Source organism: Pan troglodytes, chromosome 3, assembly GCF_028858775.2.
Source record: "Pan troglodytes isolate AG18354 chromosome 3, NHGRI_mPanTro3-v2.0_pri, whole genome shotgun sequence".
Lineage (NCBI taxonomy): Eukaryota > Metazoa > Chordata > Mammalia > Primates > Hominidae > Pan > Pan troglodytes.
Window position 1 is genome coordinate 151,382,588 of NC_072401.2, and position 26,412 is coordinate 151,408,999.

General features: G+C 34.9%; 1 protein-coding gene across 21 annotated transcripts in view; it reads right to left on the reverse strand.

Annotated features, from left to right (window-relative positions):
- Positions 1 to 26,412, reverse strand: part of IQCM (IQ motif containing M) — a 464,883-nt gene that overhangs the window by 253,933 nt on the left and 184,538 nt on the right. For 18 of the 21 annotated variants that reach the window (XM_054683879.2, XM_054683878.2, XM_054683880.2 and 15 more), the window contains one exon: positions 16,311 to 16,426. In XM_054683879.2, coding sequence (XP_054539854.1) covers positions 16,311 to 16,426 — 116 coding nt within the window. Of the gene's footprint in view, positions 1 to 5,237; positions 5,277 to 16,310; positions 16,427 to 26,412 lie in introns of all 21 variants that reach the window. The other 3 variants (XM_054683877.2, XM_054683891.2, XM_054683890.2) reach the window with 1 other exon arrangement.

Consider the following 26,412-nt stretch of genomic DNA (forward strand, 5'->3'; position numbering starts at 1 on the left):
GAAATTTAGTTAATGTTCCCTTTATTAGAGAACAAGCATACCTAGCTTCCCAGGAGGTGATGGGGGGGTGGGAGGAGGGATTCCCCAGGGCAGGCACAGTCTGTTCATTTTCTTAATCTGCTATCTGCTCAAATGCTCTCTATATTCAACTTTTCATTCTCCCATCCAGGTATTCACTTGTGTGATTTCACAATCACATATCTGTTTATCTCACCAAACAATGCCTATGTTGACACAACTGTACAACTAAAACTATTGTTAACAGTATTACTAATGTGTATGGGCCTAGTGCTCCCCAAATATCTTTCCCACATAAGGATATCTCAGAGTAAAAGGTCAATTATGATTGAGAATTGGGTTGAATATTTTGGCTTCTACAGTACAGAAAGAGTGTGAAGTGGCCTCCAAAAGCAAAAAGTCAATGGCCTTTTATAATAAAGGAAACTGAAAATAGGTATTAAGAGTTTTCTCTAGAATATTAAATTCATTCAAAAATACACATTTAAAATTATACTACTTATTTACCTATACCTCCATATTTGAAAATCTTTTATGTGGGTGGGACTGTGATGTGGTTTAGGAAGTGGCATGTTGGTATATCTAAGTAACATTACAATTCACATCTTGCATTTGCCAAGAGTGCTTTCTTTCAAAACTCTATGAGAATAGTTGAATATACATCTTGATCTATTTACTGCTAAATAAATTTTGCATGTAGTACATTCTCCCAATAAGTATCTTCTAAGCTAGGACAATAGTAGGGTTATTATCTAAAAAGAAACATTAAGTAAAATAAAATAAATGATGGTTGTAAAAATACACTTTAGGCCCAGATAATATTGCTGCAAGAAAGCATTACTATTAAAATATGGGCTTTTATTCTGGTGCTACACTGGTCTTGGAGGCAGTGAACTTGGGGTGTACATGACTCAATGTGACACCAGCTGTAGTAGCCAAGGGAATGCAATGCCTATATAACCCCTCCCCCAACTCCAGGCAGTGAAGCTCAGACAGAGATTTCTGCTTGGGGGAAGGCAAGGGAAGAGTACAGAGCACTTTGTCTTGCAACTTGAATACCAGCTCAGCCACAGTAAAATAAAGTACCAGAAAAATTCCTTGAAACCCCTGATTCCAGGCCTTTGCTCCTGGATGGTGTTTCTAAACCCACCCTCAGTCAGAAGGGAATCCACAGCTCTGATAGGACAGACCCAGTCTTGGCAAGATTCACCACCTTCTGACTAAAATGGCATTGAGCCTTGAATAAGCAAAAGAGGAAGCAAGGCAGTATTTGCTGTGGGCCTTGGGTGAAACCCAGTTCTGTGCTGGTTTGCAAGGCTTCAGCTGGGAACCTGCATAATGCCATTTGTGATGGCCATGGGAATACCAGCATCACCCCTCCCCCAGCTCCAGGCAGCCCAGTACAGAGAGAGACTCCTTCTGTTTGGAGGAAACAGAGGAAATACAGTGAGAGACTTTGCCTGGTAACCCAAGAGTTGCAATATTCCTGGGTTTACCAAGAACACTGGTGTACCATAGTGCTGAAACAGCCGCAGTGACCACAGCCTTAGGTCACAACACTCAGTCCCCTTTAAACTACTAGAAGGCCCTCTCAAGAAGTATGAATACAAACAAGCCCAAACCACAAAGGTTGAAATAAATACCTAATTCGTCAATGCACAGACATCAATGAACATCCACAAGCATCAAGAACATCCAGGAAAACATGACCTCACCAAACTGACAAAATAAGGCACCAGTGATCAATCCTGGAGTGATGAAGATATGTGACCTTTTAGACAGGGAATTCAAACTAGCTGTCTTGAGGAAGCTCAATGAACTTCAAGATAACACATAGAAAGAATTTAGAATTCTATCAAATAAATTTAACAAAGAGATTAAAATAATTTTTTAAATCAAGCAGAAATTCTAGAGCTGAAAAATTCAATTGACAAACTGAAGAATGCACTAGAGTCCCTCAATGCAGAATTGCTCAAGCAGGACAAATAATTAGTGAACTCAAAGACAAGCTATTTCAAAGTACACAAAAGAGAAAAAAGAAAAAAATACAATGAAGCACACATACAACATCTAGCAAATAGTCTCAAAGGGGCAAATCTTAGAGTTACTGGCCTTAAAGAAGATATAGACACAGAGAGATCAGAGTAGAAAGTTTACTCAAAGAAATAATAACAACAGAGAACTTTCCAAATCCAGAGAAAAATATTAATATCCATGTACAAGAAGCTCAAAGAATACCAAGTGGATTCAACCCAAATAAGACAACCACAAGGCATATAATAATCAAAGTCTTACAGGTCAAGGATAAAGAAATGACCCTAAATCAGTAAAAGAAAAAAAAAAGCAAATCACATATAAAGGAGCTCTGACAAGTCTGACAATAGGTTTCTGAGGCTAGGAGGGAGTAGGATAATATTTTCAAAGTGCTGAAGGAAAAGCACAACTAGAATGTTATACCCTGTAAAATTATCCTTCAAACACAAATAAAGACTTTCCCAAACAAACAAAAGGTGAGAGATTTCACTGACACCAGACCTGTTTTCCAAGAAATACTAAAGGGAGTTTGTTCAACCTGAGAAAAAAAAGAGGTTAGTGAGCAACAAGAAATCATCTTGAAGGTATACAATTCACTGCTAAAAGTACACAAACACAGAATACTCTAACAATGTAACTGCGATGTGTAAACAATTCATATTTTTAGTAGAAAAACTAAAAGACAAATATAACAAAAATAATAACTGCAACTTAAGAGATAAATAATATAAAAGATAGAGATAACAAAAAGTCAAAAAATAGGAAGCATGAGGTTAAAATATAGAGTATTTTAGTTTTCTCTTTGTTTTCTTTGTAATAAGAGTTAAGTTGCCATCAGTTTAAAATAATTGATTGTAAGATGTTATTTGTAAACCTTGTGATAGCCACAAAACAAAAACCTATTTTAGATACGTAACATTTTAAGAAAAGAAACTAAAACATACTACCAAAGAAAATCACTTTTACACAAAGGAAGATGGATGGAAGGAAGGAAGGGAGGGAGGGAAAAAGGAGACAAATAACAAAATGGCAGTAGTAAGTCCTTACCAATGAATAATAACATTGAATGTAAATGAACTAAATTTTCCAATCAAAATACATAGAGCGGCTGAATGGATTTAAAAAACAAGAGCCAACAATATGGTGCCTACAAAAAAGTCACTTCACCTATAGACACACATAGACTTAAAATAAAGGAATGGAAAAAAAATACTCCATGCCAGTGGAAACCAAAAAAAGAGTAGGAATGGCTATACTTATCAGATAAAAGAGATTTCAAGACAAAAAGGAACAAAGAAGGTTATTATATAATGGTAGAGGAGACAATACAGCAAGAGAATATAACAATTTCCAAATTATATTCATCCAACACTGGAGCACCCAGAAATACAAAGCAAATTTTACCAGAACTAAAGACAAATATAGACTCCAATATAATCATAGCTGGGTACATCAACACTCCACTTTCAGCATTAGACAGATCATCTAGACAGAAAATCAATTAAGAAACATCAGACTTAATCTTCACTATAGACCAAATGAACTGAATAGATATTTATGGAATATTTTATTCAACAGCAGCAAAATACACATTCTTCTCCTCAACACATGGAATATTCTCAAGGATAAACTATATGTTATGCCACAAAACAAGTCTCAAAAAATTTAAAAACATTGAAATCATATGAAGTACCTTTTCTAACTACAATGGAATAAAATAGAAATCAATAACAAGAAGAACTTTGAAAATGGTAGAAACATATGGAACTTAATATATTCCCAAATGACTAGTGGGTCAATTAAAAAATTAAGAAACAAATTGAAAACTTTCTTGAAACAAATGAAAATGAAAACACAACATACCAAAACCTATGGGATACAGCCAAAGCAGCATTGAATGAAATTTATAGCAATAAATGCCTATATCAAAAAAGCAGAAAACAGTCAAATAACCTAATGATGCATCTTAAAGAACAAGAAAAGCAAGAACAAATCAAAACCAAAATTAATAGAAGAGAAAAATATAAAGATCAGAGCCGACATAAATGAAATGAAAACAACACCATGAAGGATCAAAAACCAAAAAGATGGTATCTTAAAAGGACCACAAAATGAACAAAAGTTGAGCCAGAGTGAAAAAAAAAAGACAGAAGACCCAAATAAATAAAATGAGAGATGAAAAAGGAGATATTCCACTGATACCACAGAAATTCAAAGGATCATTAGAGATTATAATTAGCAACTATATGCTAATTAATTGGAAAGCCTATAAAATGGATAAACTCCTAGACACATACAACCTACGAAGATTGAACCATGAAGAAATAAAAAACCTGAATAGACCAACAACTAGTATTGAGATAGAAGCTGTAATTTAAAAATCTCCCATCAGAGAAAAGTCCAGGACCTGATGGCTTCACTGTTGAATTCTACCAAACATTTAAAGAACAGCTAATACTAATCATACTCAAACTATTTTTTTAAAAAATTGAGGAGAGAATACTTCCAAACTCATTCTACAAGGCCAGTATTATGCTGATACAAAAACCAGACAAAGCCAGAACAAAATCAAAGAAAACTACAGGCCAATATCTTGACCATAGATACAAAAATCCTCCAAAAATACTAGCAAACAAAATTCAATAATACATTAAAAGAATCATTCATCATGATTAAATGGGATTAACCCCAGGGATGCAAAGATGGCAAAACACACAGATTAATGAATGTGATACATCATACCAACAGAATGAAGGACAAAAATCATATGATTGTTTCAATAGATGCTGAGAAAGCATTTGACAAAATTCAGCATCCCTTTATGATAAAAACTCTCAACAAACTCGGTATAGGGGGAACATACCTCAACATGACAAAAGCCATAGAAGACAAACTCACAACCAATACCATTGTAAATGGAGAAAAACTGAAAGCCTTTCCTCTAATATCTGGGATAAGACAAGGATGTCCACTTTCACCACTTTTATTCAACATAGCACTATAAGTCTTAGACAGAGTATTTAACAAGAAAAATAAAGGGCATCAAAATTGAAAAGGAAAAAGTCAAATTATCCTAGTTTGCAGATTACATGATCATATATTTATAAAAACATAAGCACTCCACCAAAAAAAATTAGAACTGATAAACAAATTCAGCAAAATTGAAGAATATAAAATCAACTTACGAAAATCAGTAGCATGTTTATATGCCAACTGCAAACAATCTGAAAAAGAAACCAACAAAGTAATTCTATTTATAATAGCCACAAATAAAAACACCTAGGAATACACTTAACCAAAGAAGTAAAATATCTCTACAAGGAAAACTATAAAACATTGATTAAAGAAATTGAAGAGGACAAAAAAATGGAAGGGTATTCCAATGTTCATGAATTGGAAGAATCAATTTTGTTAAAATCAATCTACAAATTCAGTGTAAAACATATCAAAATACCAATGGCATTCTTCACAGAAATAAAAAATAATCCTAAAATTTATATGGAACTGCAAAAGACCCTGAATAGCCAAAGCAATCCTGAGTAAAAAGTACAAAGCTGGAGGCATTGCATTACCTGACTTCAAATTATACTACAAAGCTATGGTAACATAAACAGCCTGATAGTGGCATAAAAACAAATAGACCAGTGGAACAGAACAGAGAAACAAGAAGTAAATTCAGAAGTATTTACAGTAAACTCATTTTCAACAAAGGTGCCAAGAACACGGCCTGGGAAAATAACAGTCTTCAATAAATGGTGCTGGGAAAACTGAACATCCATAGGCAGAAGAATGAAACTAGACCCCTATATCTCACCTTACACAAAACTCAAACGAAAATGAATTAAAGGCTTAAATATAAGACTCAAAACTATGAAAATACTAGAAGAAAACATTGGGTAAACACTCTAGGATGTAGGTCTTGGCAAAGATTTCTTGAATAAGACCTAAAAAGCACAGGAAGCCAAAGCAGAAATTAACAAATGGGATCATACTAAGTTAAAAAGCTGCTTCACAGCAAAGAAATCAACAAAGTAGAGACAGCCAACGAATGGGGGAAAATATTTGCAAATTACCACCTAACAAGTGATTAATAACCAAAATATATAAAAAGCTCAAACAACTCAATAGGAAAAGATAAATAATCTGATTTTAAAATAGGCAAAATATCTGAATAGACATTTCTCAGAAGAAGACATACAAATGGTCAAGTATATAAAAAACTGTCAACATCACTATTATCAGAGAAATACAAATCAAAACCACAGTAAGATATCATCTCAACCCAGTAAAAATGGCTTTTACTAAAAAAAATGGAATAACGGATGCTGGTGAGAATGCAGAGAAATGAAAAATGTAAATTACTATAGCCACTATGAAGAACAGTATGGAGGTTCCTCAAAAAACTAAAAATAGAACTACTACATGATTCAGCAACCCCACTGCTGGGTATATATCCAAAGGAAAGGAAATCAGTATGTCAAAGACATAGCTGCACTTACATGTTTGTTGCACCACTATTCACAAATCCAAGATATAGTATCAACCTAAAAGTCCATCAACAAATGAATGAATAAAGAAAGTATGGTACATATACACAATAGAATATTATTCAGACATAAAAAAGGATGAAATCCTGTCACTTGCAACAACATGAATGGAACTGGAGGACATTATGTAAAATGAAATAAGCCAGGCACAAAAGAATAAATATTGTACGTTCTCACTCACATATGGGAGCTAAAAAATAATTTTATCTCATGGAGAGAGGGAGTAAAATGATGGTTACCCAAGTCTGGGAAGAGTAATCGGGGTGGTGAGATAAAGAAGAGATGGTTAATGGGTACAAAAATATAGTTAGACAGACGGAATAAGATCTAGTGTTCAGTAGAACAATAGGGCAACTATGGTTAACTATGATTTATTGTATATTTCAAAATAACTTAAAAAGTGGAACTGGAATGTTCCTAACATAAAGAAATAATAAATACTTGAGATTTGATAATTATATGTTGTATCAAAATATCATATGTACCCCATGAAAATATACAACTATTACATATTTACAATAATTAACAATAATTTTATTATTATTTATAAAGAAAAGAGGTTTAATTGACTCACAGTTCTACATGGCTGGTGAGACCTCAAGAAATGTACAATCATGGTGGAAGGTGAAGGGAAGTAGGGCACATCTTACATGGGGGAAGGAGAGAGAGAGAGAGAGAGCAAAGGAGGAAGTACCACACACCTTCAAGCAATCAGATCTTGTGGAAATTCACTATCAAGGGGGATGTCCATTCCCGTGACTCAGTTACCTCCCACCAGGCCCTCCCCCAACATATGGGGATTATAATTTGAGATGAGATTTAGGTGAGGACCCAGAGCCAAACCATACTACTCTTTTGGCAATTATGATTGTAAAGCTCCAAAGCACATTCACGGCCATCTCTACCAAGTGAAATCACTTTATGTATGTCCAAAAATAACCTGAGTTTCATTTTATTTTTCCACCCATTTTCTCATTTACATATTTCTGAGGTCATTTTTGTCACACTTTTAGACACAGATTTACAACCTTTGTGAAACAAGGTGAGTTATTAATATATAAATACATATGTATGTTCATTTTCAAAGGAGCAAGATGGATCACAAAGAAATGAAATGACTTGTACTAAAAGTAGCAAAGCAGGAACAATTCCTGTGCTCTAAATTGTACAATAAAATTGTTTTAAAAAACAAAAAAAGTGGGTTTTTTTGGTAACTATGTAACTGTAACTATGTAACTTTGTAAGCTATGTAACTGTAACTGTAAACTACATAAATTAATATACGGTTTTTTCAAAGTAAATATCTATGTCATTTTGTCGAAGAGATTCATACATTAATATTTCATAGGAAAAGAAATATTCATTTCAAAATTAAAATTGGGAACTTTAAAGATAATGTACAACCTTGGGCATCAATACTCCTTACAGTAGGAAGAAAACAAACACAAAACATAGATAAGAATTAACTACTGGAATGCTATTCAAAATGTCAAAAAAAATCATAGTCACTTACCTGTTAACTCAGGACCTGAGTTAATTCCAACCCCACTATAGAATTTCCCAAAAGTAATTTTATTTCTAAACAAAATGACCCCCCAAAATTAGGAAATCATATGAATAAAAAGAATTTTTAAATTTAGTAGTTCTGATGATTTGTGCTAATTCATAGAAATGTCAGAAAATCAAATGAGATAACCATCTTTTATCAAATGTAACCCATTAGAGGAGAAAATCATGAGTATGAAAATAATTACAGTACCTCCTCAAATGTTTTGGAGGAGAGAAGAAAAAGCGCAAAGAGAATAAAATATGATGAGGGAGAAAAAAATGAGCAAATATGTTTTATATAATAAAAGTTAATTTACTATTTTTCATTATGTGATAAAATTTTTCAAGTGCATGCCCACAGTTTTCTGACAGTACAATTTGGTAAGGAATTTTAAAAAGATGTTGAAATTTCCAAGTCAGAAGAAGAAAATCTCCTTCGATTCTTCCCATATTCATTTTTACCAAAATGATTCAAGAAATTTCTCCAGAGAAAAATGAAAAATTTCGTATATTAAAATCTTGTCAATCCATTCTATGGTCAAAATTAACCTGATGTGAAGAACTTAAGTTATACTTGAATTTCCTGTTTTCACTTTTTTTTAAAATTATACTTTAAGTTTTAGGGTACATGTGCACAATGTGCAGGTTAGTTACATATGTATACATGTGCCATGTTGGTGTGCTGCACCCATTAACTCGTCATTTAACATTAGGTATATCTCCTAATGCTATCTCTCCCCGCTCCCCCCACCCCACAACAGGCCCCGGTGTGTGATGTTTCCCTTCCCTTGTCCATGTGTTCTCATTGTTCAATTCCCACCTATGAGTGAGAACATGCGGTGTTTGGTTTTTTGTCCTTGCAATAGTTTGCTGAGAATGATGGTTTCCAGCTTCATCCATGTCCCTACAAAGGACATGAACTCATCATTTTTTATGGCTACATAGTATTCCATGGTGTATATGTGCCACATTTTCTTAATCCAGTCTATCATTGTTGGACATTTGGGTTGGTTCCAAGTCTTTGAAACAATATGTTTCTACAAAACGAATGACCTGTTTTTATTCTTTTCATGACCTAAACCTATGTTTTTTAAAAAATATGACCAGCAACTCTTTTTTATTCTCCTCTCTCATGTAGGATGTGTTCCCCTTAGTGGGAGTGTTGAGGGTGGGGCTGCAAAGCCTAATGTCCAGAAGTCCATAATGTGTTCTTTGAAAACAATTTTTAATGCAGCCTATTATGAGACTGAATTCTATTTGCTCGTAATCCTGTACTTCAAGCATCAAAGTTAGGCAAATTCTTTTCATTGAGAGTTAAGAAGCTATAAAGTGATTGAATGGCTTCCTCCTATTCTAGGGCATAAGCTCATTAAAGAGGTCTACATGGCACTTGATGATTATAGGTCCTTGCTTATCTCTTCAGCTTCATTTCTTGCCACTTTCCCTCTAGCATGCTGTGCTTTTGCCACACTGAATTTCTTTCAGTCTCTGAGATGAATCCTGTCTTTCCACCTTGGACAACCACAACTGTCCTTTCTGGGGCTGGAACAATTTTCCTGCTACCCCTGGGCCCTATCACCATTGCAAAGTGCATGTATTCATGCAGCACAGACATTCCCTTGCTTGTCATCTCTTCCTCATTCTAGGGCATGGGTGTCCAGTATTTTGGCTTCCCTGGGCAACATTGGAAGAAGAAGAATTGCCTGGGGCTGCACATAAAATACACTAACACTAACGATAGCTGGTAAGCTAAAAAGAAAAATCGCCAAAAAATCTGATAGTGTTTTAAGAAAGTTTATGAATTTGTATTGGACCTCATTTAAAGCCATCCTAGGCCACATGTGGCCCACAGGCTGCGAGCTGGACAAGCTTGTTCTAGGGCATCCACAAGTGGCAGAGCTCCTCCCAGTGACACCTTCCTGACTCTTAGGACCACTGCAACATAGTATGTTAGCCACTTGCTGAGGAGAGTCCTGCCATACTGACAGCTAATTGATTACAGTTATTTCACTCTCTTCTGTATTTCCAAATACTAACTAGAAATTACTTATACAAATTTCTGCCAATATTTGTTTCTATCCTCCTATTTTAAGAACACTATAGATAAGTTCATTGATTGTCACATCTCAGAATTTTGATAAATACCAAGGTTAGATGTTGTTTTTTTTCAGCTATGACTACAATCCCCTACATTATATGTTCCATGATTGCTTCATACATTATAAAGTTAGCAAACCTTTTAAAGAAGAGTTATGATGAGAAATTGCCACAAGAAAGTGGGAGATGGTGATCTTTCCTATCAGATTGCAATGTAATATTACATTTTATGTTACACAAGGAATTATATTCCAGGTCTCACTCACCTTAGATAAATATTATCTTTCAGGATAATTACGGTTAAAAATATCTTAGTACTTCAGAGACCATAAAAAGTAATACTAGAAACTGTTTCTTCAGGATGCAGTTTTTAAAATTTTACATTAAAAAGTTTAGGGGCCCATGTGCCACTGATTAAAGTAACTGGAAATTCTAATATAATTCTAATACAATAAACATGTGGTTGCAGAAGTGAAACGTTTAAAGCATAAAGACATATAGCACTGTTGATTTTTTTAATTAGAACTAAAAACATATGAGGATACAAAATACATTTTAAAAAGCACTTCAGGCTTAAAAAGGATAGTGTTCTTCTAGTCTAAAGAATGCATATCTACAATGACTTTATTTTAGCAAATTAAAATTTTGATAAGACTAACTAAGTTGTAAAGAGTTCTTCTAAGTAGAGTATGTTATATTTATCTCTCTTCCAATGAAATCAAAGACCAAGTTTCCTATGCCCTTGTTTCCACTCCTCTTTTAACAAGGCAGGCTTCTCTGTTTTGAGTTTTCCCAGTCACCTTTTGTCTTCTGAATTGATAAAACAATTTCACATCAAGATGACTTACAACTTCATATCCATTAGGATGTGAAGCACCAGAAAATATAAGAAAATGGGAGAAACTAGAACCCTTGTGCATTGCTGGTGGGAAGGTAAAATGGTACAGCCGCTGTGGAAAATGATATGGTTATTCCTCAAAAAATTAAACAGAGAAATACATTATATTCTAGCATTACACTTCTGGGTACACACCCAGAAGAAGTAAAAGTAGAACTCAAACAATATCTGTACACCCATGTTCGTGGCAACATTATTCAAAATATCCAAAAGGTGGAAGCAACCCAAGTGTCCATTGATGGGAGAATGGATAAACAAAATGTAGTATATACATGCAATGGAATATTATTCAGCCTAAGAAATAAATTCTGACACGTGATGCAATGTGTATGAACCTTGAAAACATGCTGAGATAAGCCAGCCACAAAAGAACAAATATTCTACGATTCTGTTTATGAGACACCTAGAGTAGTCAAATTAACGAAAACAGAAAGTAGAATGGTGGTTTCCAGGGAATCAAGGGAGAGACATAGAGACAATTAGTGTTTACTACGTAGAGTTTCAGTTTGGGAAGATAAAAAAGCTCTGGAGATGGATAGTAATGATGGTTACACACAATGTGATTGTGATAAATGCCAAAGAACTATAAACTTAAAAATGGTTAAAATGGTAAAATTTATGTTATGTATATTTTACAAAATATAAATTTATAAACAATAATTTTAAATTATTTTCATTATTTAAAATGAAAAAAGTCTACTTAGAACTTGGTGTTTACATGGACACAGGGAGGGGAACAACACACACAGGGCATGTTGGGCGGCAGCGGGGTGTGGGGAGGGGAGGGAGAGCATAAGGACAAATAGCTAATGCATTTGGGGCTTAAAACCTATGTTCCAGGTTGACAGGTGCAGCAAACCACCATGGCATACATATACCTATGTAACAAACCCAAACCTAGGTGCCAAGTTAATAGGTGCAGCAAACCACCATGGCACATGTATACCTATGTAACAAACCTACATGTTCTGCACATATATCCTGGAACTTTTTTTTTTTTTTTTTGAGATGGGGTTTCACTCTTGTTGCCCAGGCTGGAGTACAATGGTGCAATCTCAGCACCACAATCTCCACCTCCTGGGTTCAAGGTATTCTCCTGCCTCAGCCTCCCGAGTAGCTGGGATTACAGGCATGTGCCACCACTCCTGGCTAATTTTGTATTTTTAGTAGAGACAGGGTTTCTCCATGTTGCTCAGGGTGGTCTTGAACTTTCAACCTCAGGTGATCCACCTGCCTCAGCCTCCCAAAGTGCTGGAATTACTGGCATGAGCCACTGCACCCAGCCAATATCCTGGAACTTAAAGTAAACTAAAAAAACAAACAAAAAAAGAACTTGGTGTTTGATTCCTGTTATAGGTGTTGGTATTTTAAAAAATAAACGAAAGGGGAATCCTTACTAAAACATCCATTTAGACTTCCGGTGGTGAAAATTGAAAATGAACTGAGCAGCAAAAAACAAATTTGAATGTTTGAATATCATTCTCTCATATTTATTCAGACACACCCCCAACCATGTAGTTGGTACACAAGGGTAAGATATAAACCTTTATTACCTCTAACTGGACAGGCAAAAAAGGTCACTTTATTGACCACCTGGTGTCCACTCCAGTACACCCCAAACTTTCAGTTTATAAACACCTAAAGTCTCCATCAAAAAAACTATTAGAACAGATAAATGAACTCAGTAAAGTTTCAGGATACAAAATCAATGTACAAAAATTAGCAGCATTTCAATATACCAATAATGATCAAGTTGGAAACGAAATCAATAACTCAATCCCATTTATAATAGCTACAGAAAAAAAAATACCGAGGAATACATTTAAGCTAGGGAGTGAAATATCTCAACAAGGACAACTAAAAAATACTGATGAAAGAAATCATAGATGGCACAAACAAATGGAAAAGCATCCCAGTCTCATGAATTGGAAGGATAAAAATAATTTAAATGGTCATACTGCCCAAGGCAATGTCTAGATTTAATACAATTCCTATCAAATTACCAATGTCATTCTTCACAGGATTAGAACAAATAATCCTAAAATTTATATGGAAGCAAAAAAGAGCCTGAATAGCCAAAGTAATCCTAAGCAAAAATGATAAAGCTAGAGGTATCACATTACCTGACTTCAAATTATACAAGACTATAATAATCAAAACAGCGTGACATTGGTTCAAAAATAGATACATACATCAATGGAAGAATAAATAACCCAGAAATAAAGTTACATTATTACAACCAAGTGATCTTTGACAAAGGCAATTAAAAAATACATTGGGGAAAGGACACCCTATTCAAGAAATGGTGCTGGTAAAATTGGAAAGCCATATGCAGAAGAATAAAACTGGACCCCTATCTCTCACTATGTACAAAAGTTAACTCAAGATGGATTAAAGACTTAAATGTAAGACCTGAAGCCATAAAAATCCTAGAAGAAAACCTAGAAAAAAGTCTTCTGGACATTGGCCTAGGCAAAGAATTTACAGATAAGCCCTCAAAAGGAAATGCAATGAAAACAAAAATGGACAAATGAGACCTCATTAAACTGAAAAGCTCCTGTACAAGATAATAAATAATTAAAAGAATAAACAGACAACCTACAGAATGGGAGAAAATCCTTACAAACATGCATCTGGCAAAAGGTTAATATCCAGAATCTATTAGAAATGCAAACAAGAAAAAAACAATCCCATTAAAAAGTAGGCAAAGGACATAAGTGGACATTTTTCAAAAGAAGACACAAAAGCAGCCAACAAACATATGAAAAAATGCTCCACATCACTAATTGCCAAAGAAATGCAAATTAAAACCACAATGAAACACCATCTTACACATCACAGTGGCTATTGAAATGTCAAAAAACAGTAAATGTTGGTGAGGATGCAGAGAAAAGGGAACACTTATACAGTTAGTGGAAATATAAGTTAGTACACCCTCTATGGGAAACAGTCTGGAGATTTCTCAAAACTAAAAATAGAACTAACTTCAGTTCAGCAATTCAACTAGTGGGTATTTACCCAAACAAATAGAAATCATTGTATACACACATTCATTATGTTTATGGCAGCACTGTTTACAATAACAAAGTCAGAATAAACGTAAATGTCCATCAATAGATGACTGGATTAAAAATGTGGGAAATATATATATATATATATATATATACACCATGGAATACTACTCAGTCATATAAAAGAATGAAATCATGTATTTTGCAGCAATGTGGATGGAATTGGAGGCCATTATCCTAAGCTAAATGACTCAGAAGCAGAAAGTCAAAAACCACATGTTCTCATTCGTAAGTGGGAGCTAAACTATGAGTAGCGATGGTCATCCAATAGACACTGGAGATGCTAATAGGTGGGAGGATGGGAAAGGGGTGAGGGATGAAATGCTATCTATTGTGTACAATGTACATTATTCAGGTGGCAGCTACACTGGAAGCCCAGACTTCAGCACAATGTAACTATCCATGTAAAACAACTGCACTATCCCTAAATCTATAAAAACAAACATAATAAAAACATTAGAAATAAAAAAATTAGCTTTAGTAAATTTGACTCACAAGGAATTTAGCAACATATGCTAAATATGATATATTAATAACTTAAAAGTTTTGGTTTACAGAAAAAAATAAAAATCCAACGTGTGTTATTTAAAATGACAGATTAAGAACTATTCAGCAGGTAGATAAAATAATTTGGTAAAATATATTTCAGTTGTCTAATGATGTTATGGACTAAATTGTGTCCCTTTGAAATTCATATGTAGAAGTTCAAACCTCCACTGTAACTTAATTTGGAAATAAGGCCTTTAAGGAGGTAATTAAGATTAAATGAGGTCATAAGGGTAGGGTCCTAATCCAATATGACACCAGGGATGCATTAGTACAGAAGAAAGACAACATGGCCGGGCATGGTGGCTGACACCTGTAATCCCAGCACTTTGGGAGGGTAAGGTGGGCAGATCACCTAAGGTCAGGAGTTTGAGACCAGCCTAACCAATATGGTGAAACCCCGTCTCTACTAAAAATACAAAAATTATCCAGGCATGGTGGCAAGCATCGGTAATCCCAGCTACTCAGAAGGCTGAGGCACAAGAATCACTTAAACCCGGCAGGTGGAGGTTGCGGTGAGCTGAGATCACACCATTACACTCTAGCCTGAGCAACAGAGAGAGACTCCGTCTCAAAAAAAAAAAAGAAAAGAAAAGAAAAGAAGAAGAAGAAAGACAATGTGAGGACACAATGAGAAGGTAGCAGTCTGCAAGCCAAGGAAAAGGGTCTGAGGAGAAACCAACGCTGCCAGCAACTTTATCTTGGACTTCCAGCCTCCAGAACAGTAAGAAAATAAATTTTTGTTGTTTAATCCATCCAGTCTGTGGTATTTTGTAATAACAGCAAATGGCAAGTCCAGGAAAAAAAAATCAGTGATATGAAAAGAGAGAAAAAGATAAAGAAGATAAAGGACAGGACAGACATATTCACACACACAACAGAACATGTGGGAGATGTAAGAAACCCAGACATATTTACAGACACTGCGAAACACAATGTTGTAAAATAGCATTACGTGGTCTTTTAAGAAATTGTTGCTAAAGATGTCTGAATAACATGAGTTTCTTCTACTATTCACATGTATATATTAGGACTTGCTTTGAGAAATAAATGAATTTAAAGTACCAATTCTACTTTCAGATCACAAGTTCTCATGTCCTGGATTAGAGTCTTCATTCAGAAAACCATCAACATGTGGTCATAAAATTGCCCTTGGATTTTTTAATCCTTCCATTATCATGCCTTTAACAGATGTCTACATTCTACATTCTCCCCTTGCCTTCATTATGTTTTCTTGACAGTCTATGTACCATTACAAAAATAGTGGAGGTGCTAACACATTTGGAGCAAACCATGTGATGATCGCTTTAACCAATGCTCTTCAAATAAAAAATGACATGCATATTGTGGGATCGGGTGATCAGCAAGATTTACACAAGACACAAGAACAAAACTAAAGCAATGCTTCAGAAAAAATGAATTTCAGTGGAGAACTATCTTAGGACTGAAACAGGTCCATAGTAAAATCTCAAGTGCTTTCATCAAAATTAATGCAATAATTTACTGGAAAAATGTCAATTCAAATCTACATCCAGTTTTATAAATACTTACAGAATAATAATCCCGAAATACTGATGATGATTGAGAGAAACTAACTCGACGGGAGTCACAAGCCAAACGGAAAGACCTTGTCGGCACAAATCCTCTCCAGTCATAGAATGCTTTGTCTGTTAGAAATATCAATGCAGGTTAAAACAATATCTATCCAGGAAAAGTACACACTGATTATATTGCTTAATGTTGCAAAGAGTAAAGCAAATCATCTTTATGGCCTCACTATTCTGTATTAAAATCACATCTTGTCATCTAATCGGAGAGAAATGAAGACATGATAGGATTGCATAGAGAGAGGCTTCAATTAATTGTCTCCTTCATATGGTAAGGTTCTCGTGTTTTTATTGCACAGTGTGCCCATCAGAAAACTATAGGTTCATTCTCTTTACTATCTCCTCCTGAAGAACATCAACTTCTTTTTTTTTAAAGGAGGCTTAAAGGAAAATCATGTTTGCGAATAGCACTTATAAAAATAAAAGGAAAACCTCTCTGTGTTACATACTTTAAAAGAAAATTCAGTATTTTATAAGGCACAAGTTTTGATATTGCAAAGTAAATTAAATTATTAAAAGTCTTTAAGGTAAATAGGTCGAAAGCACAAAAGGTTAGCCAGCATCACCATATATTTGTTCTGTCTCATGGCAGTTGGTACATAAGATTTCTACAGGAACCATTTTTCTTTAATCATAGGAAAGAGATTTAAGATTTATTTGTCCATTTTTTTCCTCAGAGATATTAATCATTTAAAAAGAAGAAAATTCAGTTCAATCCTGCCATCGAAATGAATCAAACTATTTTCATATTTCCAATTTTCCTTCATATATGTATATATATGTATATATGTGTATCTATGTAGTCTTTCCTGAAACTTTCAATTTAATAAAGTCATCCATGGACTGCTTAGTTTTACATAAATTTATAGAAAACTCAAGAAGTAATAAATTCTCTCACTTCATTGCTTCAATTTATTTACAGGATCATAATTTGAGTGGTCTATGGGGAGGCAATGAAGTAACATAAAATAATAAAAAGGTAATGTTATCTCAGAGACATTCAAATCAGTACATAAACATTCTGCCTCATTTTAACTTTATATATATTTCTTCCATTTCAGTCAAGAGTCTCTGCACTCTTTCAAAAAGGAAAAATCTCTAGAAGAGGGAACACAATCATATATTTCAATCACAATCCAATGTGAATCAGTGGAATTCTTTTTTTTTTTTTTTTTTTGGAGACGTAGTCTCACTCTTTCCCCCAGGCTGGAGTGCAGTGGTGCGATCTCGGCTCACTGCAAGCTCTGCCTCCCAGGTTCACGCCATTCTCCTGCCTCAGCCTCCTGAGTAGCTGGGACTACAGGCACCGGCCTCCACGCCCGGCTAATTTTTTGTATTTTTTAGTAGAGACGGGGTTTCACAGTGTTAGCCAGGATGGTCTCGAACTTAAAATTCTTCAACGGAAGCAAAGGCCAATAACGAGTAGCTTGTAGAGAATCTGAGCATTTTAGTACCTAAGAAGAAGATAGTAAGGGAAAGGCCATGCCCTTTATATTTTCATTTGGCAGCTTTGTAAGACCAAGGGAGTATAAAAGAGTAACACAAGAGTTATTAAGATGTATACACCCTTACATTTCTTATGAAGCCCTCTTAACGAATTCAAAGAATTCTCCAGCTCATGGGCATTATTCCTGACCTACCCACTCCCCTTAATGCACCATTACGTACAATAAGCAATATCTCATATTTTAGATAATCGTGCTTCTCTTTCCAATCTCATTTTGAATTTATAAACTGTTCCAAGGCAAGGACTATAACTTACCTGGAATTGCTCTGTGTTTCTGATTCATTAGCAATGCGAATAAGGTAGCTATGTAAATACTGGTGAATAAGAAGGAGGATATTGAACATTCCCAACACAAAGAAATGACAAATGTCTGAGATGATAAATATATTAACTACCCTGATCTGATCACTATACATTATATGTATAAAAACATCACCCTGTACTCCCATGAATGTGTACACTTATTTGTTAATTTAAAAAATAAAATTAAATAAATAAATAAAATTCCTCTCTGATTAAAAAATGAATTGTCTGAAAAGGTTAAATCTTACAGGCAAAGAGATTATCTTCTTGATCATTGAAGAGTCCAACCCAATATATGAAACTAAAACCTATACAACTTATTTTTCCAATAGAGTTCAGAGCACTTTCAAATGTTTTATCTTGCTTACTCACAAAACAGACTCACAGAGTTGAAAACACCACGCATTATTTTCTCCCAGTATATAGGTATCATACTAGAAAATATAGCTATAACTTTTCCGCTTCAGGAAGCAGTAAAGCCTCCACTAAAATCCTCAAGGTAATCATTCACATACTGATGTATGCTAATGACTCCTCCTTAGAAGCCAGGCACAGAAAGTGACATGCAACAAATTCCAGTTTATTCCACAAAGTCAGTCGAAAGTTATAAGCTAATAGTTTGATGAAGACCAAAGTCATTAATCAGACTAAATCTTCACAAACCCTTCCTGGAGTCAACAATCTTCACAGATAATGACACATAGAAATAAAGGTTCTGAATCCCAGGTGTGTGTGTGTGTGTGTGTGTGTGTGTACACATGTGCACAAGAGTAGGCTGTATATTGATAGATGGAAAAGAAATCTTGTCAGTAATCCCAGTTATCAGTCAGCAGGACAGAATAAAATATTGTAAGAGTAAACGAATCTGAGGAAAACGCAATATCAAGATTTGGAAAGAAACCAAAATGGTCACATCAGTTTAACAAGGAGTTAAAAAGTAGCTAGTGTTGAACATTAAAAAATTTGTTAAATAACTACTCATACTGATATCTGACTTTGTGTTTCTTCAATATTTTAGACTATCATCAAAAAAATATTAACTCATGTTAGTGTGCTGCCTTTCTGCATATCTAATTTGCATATCGAGACTTAAAAGTCTTTCACTTGCTTTGTATGCGCCATAAAACTGAATATAATGATGTGCCCCGTGTGTGTGTGTGTGTGTGTGTGTGTGTGTGTGTGTGTGCGCGCGCATGCATGTGCTCCTGGATTAGAACCCGATTTGGCATTGACTACAAGGCGAACCAACAAAACCATAAGAGTGAAAGGTCCCATAGAATCCAACTGAAATAAATACATGAAGAAACAGAAAATCCTAAAAAATGGGCTTTTAAAATTCTGACTTTTAGATATTTTTCACCAGACCATCTCCCCTCACTTTCTAGCATCATCTTGACGTTTATAATGGTAATCATTTTTCAATTTTATTTTCTGTTTTTATTCAAATTTATGTAGTTGACAATTAGCCCATTATTTACACAGGTGGGAGACATTTCCAAAACCTAATAAGTAGTTGTTATTTTATAAGCTTAAATTATACAAATGACTCACAGAAAACTGAAAAGATCATATACGACAGGTGATAATGTCAGGGAATGAGGAACAAGGGAAAGAAAAGGGAAGGAAAGAAAAGTTCTTAGGTAGTTAAAACAATCCCCACATCTATAATTTTTGTAGTGACAAATATTATCTTAGTATCGCAAATGAATAGATTGGTTCAATTCACCTGGATATCAGCAAAAGACCCAAAGGCAATAGTAGTTCAACGTTTAAAAATACACTGTTTTGGTCAACTTAGAAACCAAATGCTCTTAAGAAATAGTCTGTATATCTGCCTTCCAGAGTAGAAGCAAGTTCAAATGAAAATGTATCTTTATTAGGATATGATAAAACCAAAGACATTACTGAGTTTAGTGGTCCCGTGTCCCTAGAGCCTCTTTTATGCCAAGCTCGTTCTGTTTCCCTTTTATCAATTCTCTCGTATCAATTAATTCTTTGAGTTAATTGCACATGCAGTTTTAATCTGTAGGTAATTACAAACAATTAATAGGTAGGAGACAGAATTAGCAGTTCTTAGTTTGATTATCTATATAATTAAAAGGGGTGGCAAACTAGAGTTGACAAATAGCATCTTAATCATTTGAATAATCAAACCCCAGAAGCTTGCTTGGGTGGCTGAATTCCATCTGTTACATTAGTTTAAATTTTAGAATTAATGACTGAAATGTCCATTTAAATCAATTCATATGTGTTGAATTTATAGTACAAAATGAACAAGGCATTTACTCTAAAATTACTTAAACCACCTTCTTTTGTTTGTTTATAATAAGCTGTTTCCAAAAGGATTCAATGAAAACAAAGATTTGTAGAGGAGAAAAAGTAATATATTTTCCTCACCCATTGGAAGTGTTCATGGAGGAGACACCCCTATAACAAAGACTGATTAACAAGAGAAAAGTATAACAAGCTTGTTTATCAAAGTTTTATGTAACATAGGAGGCTTCAGAAATGAAGACACAAAGACTCAGGGAGAACTGTATTTTTTATGTAGAAGTATGATTGGACAAAATGTGGTATGACCTTAGTAAACTAGGGGAAACTCAGCAAGGCCTATTTCTTCGGATTTTTCTTGGCTTCCAGATATGGGGCAGGACATTTGTCACAAGAGAGTCTTCAGGAGGGAAGGGAGGAAGTCGAGAGTGAATTTCCTGGGTTTTATCGCTAGCTTTGGAGGAGAGGAATTCTAGTTTCTATGTCCAGCTTCTAGGGAGAAAAATCCAGAGAGGGCTTCCTGCTTCTACTGTCCTCTCAATTCTTGCAGCTTAAAATACTCCGCATGCCAAGGCACCACATTTTTGGGGTATCGTGTTCTGAGTCCTGACAGATTCGATAGACTAAATTATGTACATCTAGTGAATGCCAGTTAATACTCATGGATACCATTTCTATGTTATAAAATATCTAAGAAATATGGATAATTCTTTTCATACTACGTTCTGTTTAACACTTTTTGTGCTGTGATGGTTAATAATGAGTGTCAACTTGACTGGATTGAAGGATACAAAGTATTGATGCTGGGTGTGTCTGTGAGGGTGTTGCCAAAAGAGATTAGCATTTGAGTCAGTGGGGTGGGAAAGGCAGACCCACCCTTAGCCTGGGTGGGCACAGTCTAATCAACTGCCAGCATAGCTAGAATATAAGCAGGCAGAAAAATATGAAAAGAGACACTGGCCTAGCCTCCCAGCCTACATCTTTCTCCCATGCTGGATGCTTCCTGCCCTCGAACATCAGACTCCAAATTCTTCAGTTTTGGAGCTCGCATTGGCTCTCCTTGCTCCTCAGCCTGCAGACAGCCTATTGCGGGACCTTTGTGGGATCTTGTGATTGTGTTAGTTATACTTAATAAACATATATATATATATATATGAGTTTATAGCAAATAAGACATACTTCTAATCCTTCTTTTGCTATCTGAAGGAACCAGAGGTTTGTAGATAGCAAATACTAAGCAGCAAAACAAGCTTAAGGTAAGTTAGAAAATGTATGGGAACTTCATTCTGATTAGAAAAGAATGTGATATAGAACAGTAGCATCACTGTTGCATAACATCTTTCTGAATTGCCAAGTATTTGAACAAGTTTGGTAGATACTTTGAAGCTAATAGTAGATAAAAATTGTTCAAAAAAATAATGACTTCTGGTTCAATATGGTCTTTTACCTTCGGCTGTGAGGCAGCCCCTTTACAACTTCAATAAATACTATAATGATAAAGGAGAAGATGAAAATCTCAAGATCACAAAAAATAAATCTAACCATTTACCAATTTGCAATTGAGAAGGAAATTTAATTAGGATAATGGAAGTGAATTGAGGAAAGCAATCAGTGACTTTTACATAATAATATACTCACCCCTCCCTAATCTGAAAGATGGTAGAAAGATGCTTAATATCTCCCAAGGAAAAAAATACAGAAAAAAAAAGAACAAAAAATGTTTCTCTACAACGTAGGTGCTGCTTTAAAATAACTGATTCCCTTTTCCTACCTTCATCTACCACAATTCACTTAGACACTACAGCTCCAAGACAACAACTAGGAAAGAAAGCAGCCCTGGCTTCAGCAGCAGTATTTGATACAGCCCTATGGAAAGGAAAGAGTTCTGTGTGGAGACTGGGGAGGGCAGGTATTGATAACAATGCATAATGGAGATTGTAATTTTTCATGAGGTAAATAGCTGAAAATAATAAGAACGAAGGTGTGGAATAGGAAAGTCTCCACCTCAGCAGAGCTCAACTGTTTGAGACAGGTGTCTGCAAGTTACTGGGAATTAGGCAGAGAACCAGGCATTGACACCTGATCATCAACTATAGAACTAGATTTTTCTCAGGGCTGAGAAAAATCCACACGTTCTTTCTATTTGTAATCACTCACTGCATAGATCAATTTCTCCTTATCTGGGGCAGAGTAAATAAACTAGGGCCTATATTAATCATGGTAATACTTGTTAACACTTATTGAAGGCTCAAATTACTAAACAATTTACACACATTACCTGACCTATGCTGCAGAATAACCCTATGAGGCAGATGTTCCATTTAACAGAGGAGAAAACATATTATGTCCCTTGGTCAAGTTCAGAGGGTAAGAGGTTGTGTGAACCCAGGTCTATCTTGAAGCTTACCTGTGACTCTGACACAAGGGAAAAGGTCTCTGTGGTAGACTGTTCAGAAAGAGACCCATGTCCTAATCCCTGAAACCTATAAATGTTATTAGCTTATACGGCAAAAGAGACTTTGCAACTGTGATTAAATTAAGGATTCTGAAATGGGGAGGGAGATTATCCGGGATTGTCCTGGTGGGCACCACATGTAATCACAAGTGTCCTTACAAGAGAGGCAGAGGCAGACTTTACTACAGAAGAGAAGATATCATGAGGCAAAAAATAGAATGGAGTGATGTGAAAAAGGGCTCATAAGTCAAGGAATGCAGGTGGCCTCCAGAAGCTGGAAAAGGCAATGGAAACAGATTCTTCCCTAGCATCTCTGGAAGGAACTAGTCCTGCTGACAGCTTGACTTAATTCAGTGAAATTGATTTCAAACTTCCAGCCTCTACAAATATAAGAAAAAATTGGGGATTGTTTCAAGTTACCAGGTTTTCAGTAATTTGTTACAGCAGCCATAGGGAAACTAACACAGTCTATAATTCTAAAAATTCAGTAAAAGTGTTTAAATCTAAAAATATTCTGCTAGACCCAGGGGAAAATTATAGAAAAGTGCTTGGCATTCTCACTATATTATAATAAGCCAACTCTTTGAAATAGAAGCCAAAACAATAAAGAAATAACTAAAAGTTTAACAATAATAATAATTGTAAGTCAAATAAAAATGAGAATTAGCATTTTTAAAAGGGAAGAAATACAAAGAAACCAAAAATGTAATGGCAGAATAAAAATGTACTTCAGAGTTAGTAGGAGTATAAGTGACAGCATGGAATATCAAATGACTGGATTTGGCAAGCACTCCTAGAATGCAGAAGAAAAGCATCAAAGATGAGAATTATAAGAGAGAATATTATAGATTAAAGAGCACAAAAAATAAATATCCATCAAAGGAACCACACACATTACCGAAGATGAAACTAGAACAATCAGAAACAAAGAAAACATACTATGTAATAATTTCCTAAGCTGAACAAAAGATTTGAATCATCTGACTATTGGAGTTCACTGAATTATGGGGTAAGTTTATTAAAAGAGACTTGCATACAAGTATATTCGGCAAAATTACAGGAGTAAAGAAAACTTCAATGATAAGAATAAAGAAAATTTAATATGTATTCAAGAAGAAAAACATCTGCAAAGGTGTAAACTCCAGGTTATTCTCAAATTTCTTCTGTGAAACAGCAAAAGAATCAATAAATAATAGACCACCAACAGAATTTTCAGGAAAATGAAAAGTTAAATAAATTTTATAACCAAATTGCCTTCCATGTGTAAAGGCTAGGAAAAAACACCATTATCAAATACACCAATGCTCTGAAAATTTGCTCAGAAAACACTTAACTAAAGACTGAGGCATGAATCAATAAAAGAATTTAGAAACCACTGTATAAGAGAACTAGCAGTTCTTCCCCTCACCAATATACTCAGTTCTCATAGGATCAGGTGTAGTTACATGGATTCTATAGCTTGGTCTTAAAGTGTGGTCCTGCCTGGCTTTACCTCACAGTTTCTATTCTGCATATTCTACTTTCTTAGGAACTAAACCATTTTTTTCCCCTAGGGTATAAACTTGAACTCACTCACAGTTCAAATGGAATGAGCTTTCAAACTGAATCCTGTTCTATGATTATCCAAAGAAACAATAACCAGTTTGTTCTGTCATGCACTTGCAAAGACTAAACATTTTATTTGGCTTGAACATGTACCGAGAGACCCAATATAATGGCGATTTTGATTTTCTTATAACTTAAATATGAGTTTTCTCCATTTTAGCAATTCAAACTAAATCACCTGAATCATGACCTATCCCTTCAGAAAGCTCTTCCTTATATCATGGGAACAGCCTCTGGGTGTTCCTATAAAGCTAAGTGACTTAACTAAGAGAAAAAAAAATTAACAAGCAATTGTCTTTAGGCAGCAGAATGCTAGATGGCTGTCATGATAATGTTCTGTATTTTCCAAATGTTTTGCAATTAATCATAACTAATGGCAATTTTAGAGGAAACACATTAAAAATAAGTCTATATAATTTTAGGTAAAAGTGGGCAAAAATTATGTTAAAATTATGAGCAAAAGCAAGGTATGGAGAAAGCAAAATGAATTTTAGAAATGTTTGCCTCAAAGGAAGCATTAGATTAAGACTAAATTGCACTCATCTTTTTCTAAAGAGAACATTTTGTATTTGCAAATGAGAAAATACAATTTGTTTAAACTTCCTTTAATAAAGATACGTAATAAAATGAATGTTTCCTTTAAATATGCCCTCAATGGCACCTTTTTGGGAGCGGGTGTGGGGTCGGGGGGTGGGCAGGGTGTGAACCACAGTATCATTAGGTAAAAGTGAGAACTCATATTACCTTCACAGGAAAGGAGAGAGACAGCCTGCTGTGTCATAATAGCTTTAGAAAGCTTTGGTCTCAGGCTTACAAAGTGAAGACTCTTGATTAAGAAAATCAGAGGTCCTGATGACAAGTCTATCAAAGATTGACTTTTGCAATGCAGGGGCTACTCTCTGGCTTGGATGGCAGCATACTTGTCACCTTTGTCAGGAAGCACTCTGCCAAACGCAGTTCTTGCGGGCAATGGACTGCAAACTCCAGCAGGATTGGGACTGTGTCCCGGGCACTGTTTTGCTGCTTGCATAACCACAGTTACTGGAACAGGATATGCACTAATTTTATAGTACAAATGATTGTTATGGTGAACTAGATAGTACATGTTTTACAGATAACAGTGAAGTATAGGTTTCTAAGCAAGAAAGACAGAGGTCCTGGGGAAAAGTGGACACCGAGTGATAATTTAAAGGGCATATTCTTAGTGGTCTACCTGAAAATGAAGCAATAATTAATTAGTTTTTCATTTATCTCACATAATTTGATTTTTAAAAAAATAAGAATTATTCCAAGTTTCTCATATATTGATATATGAATCATATGTACCTTACCTATTTTAGCCAAGGCTTTGATGCCTGAACTCATACATCCCTGATGAAAATGAAAATTTGAAGACTTTTAGGAAAGTAATTGTCAGTAATAAAAGTCTTTTAAATGTTCATATTTTTTGTAATACCAATTTCTAAGAGTCTTTCCTAAGAAAATTATCTGAAATGTGACTAAAGATTAACAAAATTGTTTATTATAGCATTATTTATAATAATTATGCAGAAAACACTTAATATAGCAAGCTTGAGACTGCTACTCTTAGCAACATCTGCTTGTAAAGTTGACCTTTGGTTGATATCTTAGAACTTAGCAGGTAAACAATTCCTGATATAAAACTTTCCCTAAATGATAAGGGTGTCTCACTATACCCAGACCAATTGTGCAAGCAATATGGTTTTTGCTGAATATCTGCTTTCCTTCCAGAAATCCAGAATGTTGGTACATGCTAGGCAGAGTATGCCTATGTGACTAGGCTCCAATAAGAAATCTTGGGTACTAAGTTTTTAACAAGCATCCCAGGTATACAACACTTTACACATGTTGTCATGACTTGCTGCTGGAGGAATTCAGGGCATC